At 45.9% G+C, this 11,561-nt stretch overlaps 1 protein-coding gene across 1 annotated transcript; it reads left to right on the top strand.

The window, feature by feature from the left end:
* Window positions 1–272: 272 nt before the first annotated feature.
* GJA8 (gap junction protein alpha 8) lies at window positions 273–1,631 on the top strand (the record flags this gene model as incomplete). The annotated part of the gene is made up of 1 exon (XM_082651417.1): window positions 273–1,631. One exon carries the CDS (start codon window positions 273–275, stop codon window positions 1,629–1,631), a length of 1,359 nt encoding a protein of 452 aa, XP_082507543.1.
* Between the last annotated feature and the right edge of the window lie 9,930 nt (window positions 1,632–11,561).

The following is an 11,561-nucleotide window of genomic DNA, read 5'->3' as shown; positions in this document are numbered from 1 at the left end:
ACAGACACTGCCTCATTTATCCTTTCAGGCAGCTTGTGAAGTGAACCCATTTTACAGATGAGGAAACCAGTGGAAGCAGATTCTTTTATGCTTCTTTCGTTCCCTAATACTAGTCTGCACAGAGGAAGCACTCAGTACATGCTGTTTACGCCGTTGACCTTGCCAGTCACTCAGGAAGGAGAGGTACCCTGAGAGTTAGCAAAGAGAGTCTGAGTCGAGATTGCATTGTAGCGGCTCAGCTTTGCCTTCTCCTTCCTCCAGGTGGGTGAGACATGGGCGACTGGAGTTTCCTGGGGAACATCCTGGAGGAGGTGAATGAGCACTCCACGGTCATCGGCCGCGTGTGGCTCACGGTGCTTTTCATCTTCCGGATCCTCATCCTTGGCACGGCCGCGGAGCTCGTGTGGGGGGATGAGCAGTCCGACTTCGTGTGCAACACCCAGCAGCCAGGCTGCGAGAATGTCTGCTACGACGAGGCCTTCCCCATCTCCCACATCCGCCTCTGGGTCCTGCAGATCATCTTCGTCTCCACGCCGTCGCTGGTGTACGTGGGGCACGCGGTGCACCACATCCGCATGGAGGAGAAGCGCAAGGAGCGCGCGGCCGAGGAGCTGTGCCAGCAGTCGCCTGGCAACGGCGGCGGCGAGAGGTCGCCCGTCCCAGCGGACCAGGGCAGCATCAAGAAGGGCAGCAGCAGCAGCAAAGGCACCAAGTTCCGGCTGGAGGGGACCGTGCTGAGGACCTACGTCTGCCACATCATCTTCAAGACCCTCTTTGAAGTGGGCTTCATCGTGGGCCACTACTTCCTGTACGGTTTCCGGATCCTGCCTCTCTATCGCTGCAGCAGGTGGCCCTGCCCCAACGTGGTGGACTGCTTTGTGTCACGGCCCACCGAGAAAACCATCTTCATCCTGTTCATGCTGGCCATGGCCTCTGTGTCCCTCCTCCTCAATATTCTGGAGGTGAGTTACCTGGGCCTGAAGAGAATCCGATCGGCCTTCAAGAAGCCAGTGGAGCAGCCCCTGGGGGAGATTCCTGAGAAGTCCCTCCACTCCATTGCTGTCTCCTCCATCCAGAAGGCCAAGGGCTACCAGCTCCTCGAAGAAGAGAAAATCGTGTCCCATTATTTCCCTTTTACTGAGGTTGGGATGGTGGAGGCCAGCCCACTTTCTGCCAAGCCTTTCAGTCAATTCGAGGAGAAGATGGGCACCGGGCCCCTAGGGGACTTGTCCAGGGCCTACCAAGAGACACTGCCTTCCTACGCTCAGGTGGGAGCCCGGGAGGGGGAGGGGGAGGGGGAAGGGGAGGGGGAGGGGCAGCCTGCGGAGGCGGGAGCAGAACCGGAGGTGGAAGCAGAACCAGAGGTGGGAGAGAACAGGCAGGAGGCAGAGAGAGTGAGCACGGAAGGCCAGGAGACCCTGGCCGTGCTGGACGGGGAGAAAATGGAGACCCCGGAAGTGGGGAAGGAGGTTGAGAAACAAGAGCTGACGCCTGAGAAGGTATCAAAGCAGGGGCTGCCGCCTGAGAAGGCGCCTTCCCTGTGTCCGGAGCTGCCTGGGGATGACACCAGACCCCTGAGCAGGCTGAGCAAAGCCAGCAGCCGGGCCAGGTCAGACGATCTAACGGTATGAAGCAGTGCCAAAGGAAAAAAGAAAAGAAAACACCCGAGCTAACCTATGGCAAGATGAAACCTAAAGTTGCCAACATGCTTTGAGTCTTCTGTCCCTCCCCTCACACCCACCCTAGTTGGACAGGCACTGCGGTAGAACCGTGCATGGCGTACAACTAGGAAACTGCCTTTCCCGTATATAAAGGCTATCCAGATGAACCCATTGTCCCGTCAAAGTTCCCAGTCTCATGACTGCCCTGCCCCTCTATGCCACAGGGAATTCTGCTTTCATCCCCATGTCCCCATAGAAATCCTTCCAATCAGAATTGTGATTGTCTCATAGCTTTTCACCAGTCTTGTCTCAAGCTCACAAACTCCGCTGAACTTTTTCACCCCAGCACTTCCCTAGCAGACACCGTGTGACATATATCAGGGATCCCAAACGTAAGGGCCGGTGGTTGAAACTGGTGAAGTGCGCCTGTTCGAATGCCATGGGAGAGCTACGGCTGTGGAATTTGGGAAGCAGAGGGCAACGGCTGCTCATTTCCAGGCAGCAGTTACCAGACAGTGTTACCTGGCCATCTGATTTTTCAAGAGAAGCCAGAAATCCAAACGTTTAAGTGAAGTTTCCCACTTTTTTTTTTTTTTTTTTTTTTTTTGCGGTACGCGGGCCTCTCACTGTTGTGGCCTCTCCCGTCGCGGAGCACAGGCTCCGGACGTGCAGGCTCAGCGGCCATGGCTCACAGGCCCAGCCGCTCCACGGCACGTGGGATCTTCCCGGACCAAGGCACGAACCCGTGTCCCCTGCATCGGCAGGCGGACTCTCAACCACTGCGCCACCAGGGAAGCCCTCCCACATTTTTAATGTTGCCAACTAAATTTTAAATATGCCATGTGGGCCAAAGAAAATGTGTGCAAGCCAAATTTAACCTGTGGGGCAGCAATCTGCAAGTTCAGCTTTTACTCATGAGCCCAGCTTTCCTATGGAATTGGTCATATTATTTAGGGTCTCAACTTGTTCCTGTGTCTTCCAAACCTCATTTCACCATTTTGGAGTGTTTGGTTTAAATCATCAGTCTAGGAGATGTCCAGAGTTCTCACTGGCCTTTCTTTTGGGTCACTGTAGCCCCTGGGTTCTGATATAATTACATCCCTTGTATTGGTGGGAATTCTGCACTGGGTGCTCTCAGAAAAGGAGAACAAACCCCATAGCCTCTCTCAGAACTGAAAAGGCTCTGAACCCTGGTCGCAGTTTTCTTCCCTGAAGCAAAGGAGGTCCTTTTCTTTCCTGTCGTCTTCCAACATCCGTGCTCAGCCTGAAATCTACACCTCCTTTCATCAGGGGCTGGGAGCAAGCCCAGCTCTGAGCCAGAGGATACCTGCCTACTGGCCTGTCTTGAGGAGATTAACCCTCAGGCCTTGCTCAGGCAAAAGACATGTACAAAAAGGACCATCAGAGCCGCACTAGAGAGAGCCTCGTACAAATTGGGAACACAAACAGCGAGGGTCTCAAAGTCTAGCCCCAGGCCAGACTTCATCCCCGGAAGGGACATAAAGGCTTAACAAGGGAACAACAGGGATCTTGAAGGTCTCCTACCCTTTATCCCCCCAACCAACTCTCTTCAAACAGAGTCCAGTCAGGGAAAATCCTCAGGTATAAGTACATATTTCACACAGGGAGCAATTTTACCTAGAGCCAATCAGTTCCCAGAGCAGAGGGAGAAATTGATATCCAAGCTGGTCCATCTAGAACAAAGCTATGCTTCATGGGCTGCAGTGCCAAGGCTAAGATAGGAGGGATAGAAACCACAATTGGGATCTGGACAGGAGATCACCAGGGTACCCAGAAAAAACTGCCTTCATTCTATCTTACCCCCAGCCAGCACCATCCCAAAGAATGCAAATCCCTTGTGCTGCCCTGTTTACCACCTTCCTTTTAAGATATTCATTTTAGATATGCTTTTCTAGAGCAAAGCCTCCTCCGAAACTATTCCTCCCCTGTGACAGTATTCCCATTCCTTGGTGCTCCATTCTAAAGCAAAATGGTCTAAAAATGAAATTCATTCTAAGGTATGATTTTTTTTTTGTAATTAATCCAGGGAAATTTTACATTTTAAAAGAGAAAGCCTAACTAAAATGTATTTTACCTAGGTTAATCCAAACTAAAATGTATTTTACCTAGGTTAATCCAATCCTTTCAATGAAGGAATGTATCAGGCAATGGACAGTTGAATAGAAGAGGTATATTTGTCTTGTAGACAGGTGACTTTCTGGCTACTGCTTGAATCTTCCTTCCCCTTGCAATCAACACTATTCCAGACAGATTTTCTTCAGTATGATGACAGAAGTAACAAAATCCCAGGCCTGAGAACCAGACATCATTGCACTCTCCCTAATGGCTGCACTATTGCTCCTACAGTTTTGCTACTGAAGACCCATTTTAAGAAGTTGTAAACTCAGAGGCTGAAAATAGCTTGATCATTACCAGAATAAAGTGTCTATATCAACTAGAACTTAATCCAAAAAAGAAAAGAAAAAAACTGTGTCTTATTCTAAGTGAAAACTGCTGGTGCTCTTTGGAACCAGGTGTAGAGGTGTAGGTGAAGGCTGCTTGTCTCCTTGTCTTGCTGGGGCCTAAGTGTGTGAGTGTATTTCCTTGAATGAAGCAGCAGCCTGCTTCTGTACCTACCCCACCAGCGGGGAAGTTGCCATTTTCCCTCTCAGTCTTCCCAACAAACGAGGAAGCTTATTTTGGAAGAAACAGACACAGGCATCAAAGGACCAGGACTTTTTTTTCTATTTCTGCCATTTGGTAGCTGTGTCATCTCTTAACCTCTCTGTACCTCAGTTTTCTGTCCACAAACTAGAGGTGGCGTTTACCACCAACGTACCTCCAGGGGTATCAGAAGGATTAATAAGTTAGCCGCCAAGTCTAGAGCCTGTTGAGTGGTGTCTGAGAGATTCCTCCAGCAGCAGGGAGACTGGGAAGAAGGGCAGGTGGGTAGCTTCTATCTGACTCTCCCAACCTGCCTTGCAGTTATCTGGTGAGAGTTTTTCAATGTGGAATAGACACTCAGGAGACCCATTTTCTCAGAGAAGGCTCAAAACAGAATCTTGACACCATATGTTTGGTAGGAACATATTTGACCTTGAAAAATGACTGGGGACAGATGGGCAATTACTTTCTACCCATGGAAAATGTCGCCTCATGCCTCACCTTAAGCTGCCAGACAACTGCTGCCAGGTTCCATTCACAGGCAGTGGTGTGTCTGTGGAGGACCTCACTCTGTACAGCTGGATCCCTCAGTATCTCTTCTGAGGCAAATAATTATGACTGACTCAAGATGGTAATCGCCCCTGGGCTCCATGAAGTCCAAGCTTTAAATCCTAATCCTGGTCCTTCCCCTGTTAGATTAAACCTTTACAGTATGTGGATCTACCAATTTAAAAAAAGCACTGGACAGCATGACATCAAAAGCACAGCTCTCTCCAGAATAAGAGGGCTAATTGCCTAATAGCAGTTATAACACCTCCATCAGGGGAGATCTATCACCAGGAGGGGTAGAGTTACTCACGTTCAGTTAGAAAGTTTCAAACTTGGCTCTGTAATCCCTAGGCCTCATATTTGGGGCATCATAGAAAGGCCTATCTGCTTTTCATCATGACTTTGTTACTTGGCACCCGGAGGAAGCATGCAACGCAGAATTGGACAAATATTCCTGAAGATCAGTGCAACCTGGGGATCAGATTTTCCCACAAAGAACACTGACGTTCAAATCAGAAGTGTGGACTGCACCTCTCTGACTCTGGGAACCCCAAGATGTCATTTACCTGCTTGATATGACAATTCTCCTTAGGTTAATTGTGGGTAATAATTTCTGCCCCTCCTCCACAAGATAGATCAAGTGAATTGATATGCAAGAAACACTAGGAGGGGCTTCCCTGGTGGCGCAGTGGTTGAGAGTCCGCCTGCCGATGCAGGGGACACGGGTTCGTGCCCCGGTCCGGGAAGATCCCTCATGCCGTGGAGCGGCTGGGCCCGTGAACCATGGCCGCTGAGCCTGTGCTCCACAACGGGAGAGGCCACAACAGTGAGAGGCCCGCATACTGCCAAAAAAAAAAAAAAAAAGAAAGAAAAAAGAAACACTAGGAGCATGCTAGAAGAAATAAGTGATTTTATTTTTTAACTCACTCATTTGGAAATGAAAGGGAAGAAGGTGTTATCCAAATCTGTTGTTAAGTCCTTTTTGTAAAATGTATACTGAAGCAATAACAGCCACCACTTTCATAAACTGCACAGATTGTTAACTAAGAGACTGATTAAAGGTGAGCCAGTGAGTAAAGTGAAGGGAGAAAATGGGAGTGGTGGGGGGAGGTCAATTCTTATGTCGTTTTAAATTCCTGAGAATTATAGTGCCAAAAAAGAACATCTTTAATCATGCAAGAAATTCATTGCTGAAAGTGGTGCTGCAGGGACTCAGCTTACTAGGGCTCGTGTATAGAGATGCACCAGTCCCTGAGACAGTCTCTGATTCAGGGCAGAAGGGAGTTCATGGAGGCTGAAAGGGCTACATACAGCAGCTCTTTAGTCCAAGACATGGGGAAGGCCTGGGGCGAGACAGGTGTAAACAGCTGCTCTTCCTGAGTTCCTGAGGAGGGTCACTGGGGCATGCCCAGGTAAGAATGAGCATACTAACTACACAGCACCCCCCATCCCCCCACACCTCCTCCTGTCTCCTTCCTCTAACCCTGAGTTACCCCTCTACGCATATTGTGCACAAATGATCACACAACCCAAGGTAGCAAAGTGTAGATGAAAAACGTTTGCCTGGTTGGTTGGCAACTACTCTTAAACATAAATACAGGGGCTTCCCTGGTGGCGCAGTGGTTGAGAGTACGCCTGCCGATGCAGGGGACACGGGTTCGTGCCCCAGTCCGGGAAGATCCCACGTGCCGCGGAGCGGCTGGGCCCGTGAGCCATGGCCGCTGCGCCTGCGCGTCCGGAGCCTGTGCTCCGCAACGGGAGAGGCCACAACAGTGAGAGGCCCGCGTACCGCAAAAAAAAACACAAAAACATAAATACAATCTGTAAAGCGAAGTAGGTGTGTACCTAAAAGTGATAGTGAAATAGGCACGGAGAGTTTTCCTTCTTGTACTTATCATATTACAACTAAATATGTAATTTGGGGAGGAAGGAGAAAAAGGAAATAAAATTCTAGGTTCAGTAGTTAAATAAGAGGAAAGATTTTTATGAAAGACAAGTCATCTCCACTGCCCTAGACATTGCTGCTCCCAAAGCCAGGAGAGAGTGGTTCTCCACTGCAGCCAACGAGGTAGCGATGGGATATACTGTAGCCTCCAGCCCCACGCATTCTGGAAGTTCTCCCAGGCAGACAAAGTATGTTATGGAAGAATTCATAAAGTCTCCTGGAGGGAAAAGTAGATGGCGTCACTGCCTTTTTCTGCAAATTTTCCATCTATGAAACAGGATTAGTAAAGACTCAGCTAAGAAATATGTTCACAACAAACTTCTTGGGGAAAATCTCTGGCAAAGGCATTATTGGGATTGTGTCCTGAATTCTCCAACCTTCCACATCTTTATGTCAGAGCTAATAGTTACATGTTAGACTGTTACAAAACAATAAAACTAACTTGACTTTTCACCATCTTTGTTTTTTCTTTTGACCTGTCAGCCATGCTACCCTGTGAAGAGCAGTTTCTGGTGTTCTTCCTTTGAAATTAAGGGGTTGAGGGACAAGAGCACTGGGGGACCGGGAGGGGCAGTGATATGCTGGTAAACGTGTAACAACCAGATCTTTCCAGGGTAAAGAGGCCCTGGTTTGTAGTGTTTGCCAATTTCCTTGCTATAAATTCTCCCACCATCACCAATTTCAACCCACCAACATAATGTCACTAGACACAGAGATGAGAAGAGATGTACAGTAGCATAAAATTATAAATATTTCCACCATACAATAGACATAAATAACCTCAAGAGCATAGATAATAGTAAAATAATTAAGAAGTGATTGAACTCTGTGCATTACCTTTGTTTCATTTTTAAGTTTACGTAGTTTAATTGTTAATAATGACTGTACACTTAAAACTGCCTCACAAAATTCCAAGAAATTTAGCAAATGGCTCTTACGAGCCAGTACGAGCCAGCTCCAGCACACAGCTGGGTGGAATGGAGGAGAATCTGATTTAGAAAGAACATGAAACTCTCCTTATCAATTGAGGTTTGGTCAGTTTGTCCCCTCTCTTTCTCTACACAAATCTCAGGAAAAATTGAAGTATACTTCTTTGGTGCTTTGGGAAGGGACAAAATAATAGGATTTGTTCTCTTCCATGTCACTGAGAACTGTAGAAAGAGTTAAAGTTATTCATTACAGATAAAAATAGATAAAATAAAATTAGCCTGAGATTAGATTCTGCCTGAGATTTATCATGTCACTTCTCTGCTTAAAATCCTTCAATGACTCAATTGCTTACCCCGAAATTCTAAATTCCTTAACATGACTTACAAAGCCTTTATAACTGATTGCAACCCACCTAAAGAGGAGGTCTATTTTTAATTGCCCAGAATCTATTCTCCCTTCTTCTATAATAACATCTTCTATTGGGAAATACTCTTCCTCATTTGGATATAGTCTTGGTGGGACTCTTAGTAATGTTTACCCTGACTTCCCGTGGTCAAGAGTCAGGTCTTCTTGTTTGTTTTTATTTTTTGTTTTTTATTATTAACTCAAATGGGCCAACCATACACTCACTCCCTGGAATGTGAATCTTGAGTGGAGTAACCGAGGGACCGAAACTTGGTTGAGATTCATTTGTCTTGACAGAAGCCCTTAAAGAGACTCACAGTTAGTTCCTGCTTACCTAGATTTCTGGGAGATGCTTAGTTCCTCTTTCTTCAGATCATGGTTCATCGGCCTTCCTTCAGTTCTCTAAGCCAGCCCAGAGTTCCTTTTTTTTTTTTTTAATTTAATGTTGCCAAAATTGTCTCTATTAATTACAAGCCTCTGACTGGTAGGTACACCACCTTTCTAGCCTCGTCTCCCACATCCATCCACATATGCATGTGTCCCAGCCTTAAAAAACATTGGCTGGTCCCCAAATATGGACAAGCCTGGCACTTAGTGATGAAGAAATTCCATGGTATTTCAGGACTCTGCCCTGTCCTGCCTTTTTTCTGTAATCAGCTCTTTCTCATCCTTCAAGATTCAGCTCAGTTGTCTTCTTTATGAAATTTCACAAACTTCCCTATACAAAGTGAGTTGCTCCCTCCTTTGTGATCTCTCAGTATTTGTGTACACTTCTATCATAGCACTTATCAAAAGTGATTTCAGGGCTTCCTTGGTGGCGCAGTGGTTGAGAGTCTGCCTGCCGATGCAAGGGACACGGGTTCGTGCCCCGGTCCGGGAAGATCCCACATGCCGCGGAGCGGCTGGGCCCGTGAGCCATGGCCGCTGAGCCTGCACGTCCGTAGCCTGTGCTCCGCAACGGGAGAGACCGCAACAGTGAGAGGCCCGTGTACCGCAAAAAAAAAAAAGTGATTTCAAAAAGAGATTTCATACTATATATCTCTGAATATTCGGTACTAAGCACAGTGCCTAGAACATAGCAATGTTTGGTGAATGAATGAACACTACTCAGACATCTCCCAGAGCAGGAAGGAGATAATTGGCTAAGCACTCCCCAGCACCATAGCAGGCTGACACTACATAGCAATATATCTGAGGAAGAGGTTCCATGAAGGTCCCAAGAGTTCCAGGCTGAAGGCAGGCAGGCTTGCTTTATCATAAATAAAGGAAGGCAGGGAAATTTTCACATGAGTTGCTGGATGTCATCTCCCAGAGAAGCCTTGGAAGCCATATGTTGACAATGGCAGTCAGAGCCTTTGAATGACTGTAGACTAGAGGACCAGCCCCCCTCCCACCGACACCCCTACCGATTCCCACTAATTGCACTTTTGGACTTTACATGAAACAAAAACTAAACTTTTATTGTATTAATCTTCTGAGCTCTCAAGATTTCTCTGTTACAGGATCTAGCATTATCTCATCTGTTGACAGAAATTGAGGCTAGGTGTGGCTATAACATAAACTATGTGGCTTTGGTTTAACAGTTGAACAGTGAGTGGTGAAGAAATGAAAATCAAAGGTTACAAGGATAGAGCCTCAGGCTATACCATGCAAATATTTAGTACAAATGTCACCTGTGATGATTTGTGTATTAGTTGTCTATTGCTTGGTAACATATCACTCCAAAACTTAATGGCTTGAAACAACAATAAGCGTGTATTATCTCTCGTAGTTTCTGAGGGTTAGGAATTCTGGAGCAGCTTGGGGTCTCTCATGAGGTTGCAGTCAGATTTTGACAGGGCCTGCAGTCGTCCAAGGCTTGACTGAGGTGGTAGGATCCACACACTCACGTGGTTACTTGACCGGAATGTTGGTGCTGGCAAGTTGGTGTCTCTCTACTTGGGCCTCTCCATGGGTCTGCTTGAGTGTCCTCATGACCTGGTGTCTGGTTTCCCCCAGAGCGACTGAATCAGGAGATCAAGGCAAATGCTTCAATGCCTTTTATGACCTAAGCTTGGAAGTCACATACCATCAGTTTCACTGCATTTTATTAGTCACTTTCCCTCAGACTGCTCCAATTACTGTACAGAGAATAAACGAGAGAGGAGCAAGATTTGAGATAAAGATGCCAATTTTGGCTCCTTTTTCTCTGTTTTAATGATTTCCTTGTACATATGATATGTATTGTAATCGTCTCCAAATGCTTCTTGGAAATAGGCAGGATCAGAATCATAAATGATAACTATAATGCAAATCCCAGACCACAGTACAATTGCCACCATCAGGGAAGTCCTCAGCCAAGGATAATGTTTTTGGCCAGGACAGAGTTTTGAGTTCTTTTTTTCCCCCTCCAGCTTCTGTTCTTCTCTAACGTTCAGCTTTCCTGAAAACTGTTCAGCTTTTCTAATTCATCTAAGTTTTCCAAATGCATTTTTCTATCTTTCTCACTTGCTACAGTTGTCATCTCCTCACTGGCTAGATCTGTAGATGGAAGAAAGAACAAGGCACCTCTGGAATTGAGTTAGGCTAATAAAACCAGCAGAAAATGGATGAGATCAAATAAACACAAGTGAGCTAAACCAGCAGAATATAATGTAACAACAACAAAGCCCCCAATTACATTTTTAAGGCAGACATTATGACAAGGGACATTCTTATGACATTACAACAAATAGGGACATCTCTAATGTCTCTCAGACCAGAACCTCAACTTTCTCCAATTTCTTTTTTCATGATTGTATCAGAATGAAGCAATAATTTCCAGGACAATTCTATCTTTCATGAATTACAGACTATTTGTCCTCCCTTTAAATATTTTTTATATACTTATCCAGTAGTCAAAGACCCTTCTTGACTTGTAAAAAATCCTGTTGACCTAATTACTGTGTCTAGTTAGGTCCTATACATAGACCGGGACAGATGAGACTCTCATCTTTACAGATGAGTAACAGACAAAGAAAACAACAACAAAGAGACAGCTAACAGCCTAGAATCTATGAAAGCTATAGGAGACATGAGAAGAAAAGAGCAGTCACCAAGAATAAAAGAATATAGTAATTTCAAAAGATATTTACTTAAGAAAACAAAAATAATCTTGAAATCTATTTTATGCTCTCAAAAAGATGTAAAGAAAACCTGGGCTCCATAAAACAAGAGATGAAACACAAGATAATAAGATAACAAACTGATTGGAAAAGGAGCTGGCAGAGTTAGCAAACTATGTCATGGTAGAATTTAAGAAGAATAAAGAGCAGAATTAACAGCACATAAAGCCAAATCAGTTTTGTAAAGTGTCAACATCAGAAATTCTCCCATAATGCCAAGGGGAAGAACAAAGAGATGAAAGTTATTGGAGAGGAGATAAACGA

The sequence above is a fragment of the Grampus griseus genome, assembly GCF_964374135.1.
Source record: "Grampus griseus genome assembly, chromosome: 1".
NCBI lineage: Eukaryota > Metazoa > Chordata > Mammalia > Artiodactyla > Delphinidae > Grampus > Grampus griseus.
This window is presented reverse-complemented; position numbering and strand designations above follow the sequence as displayed.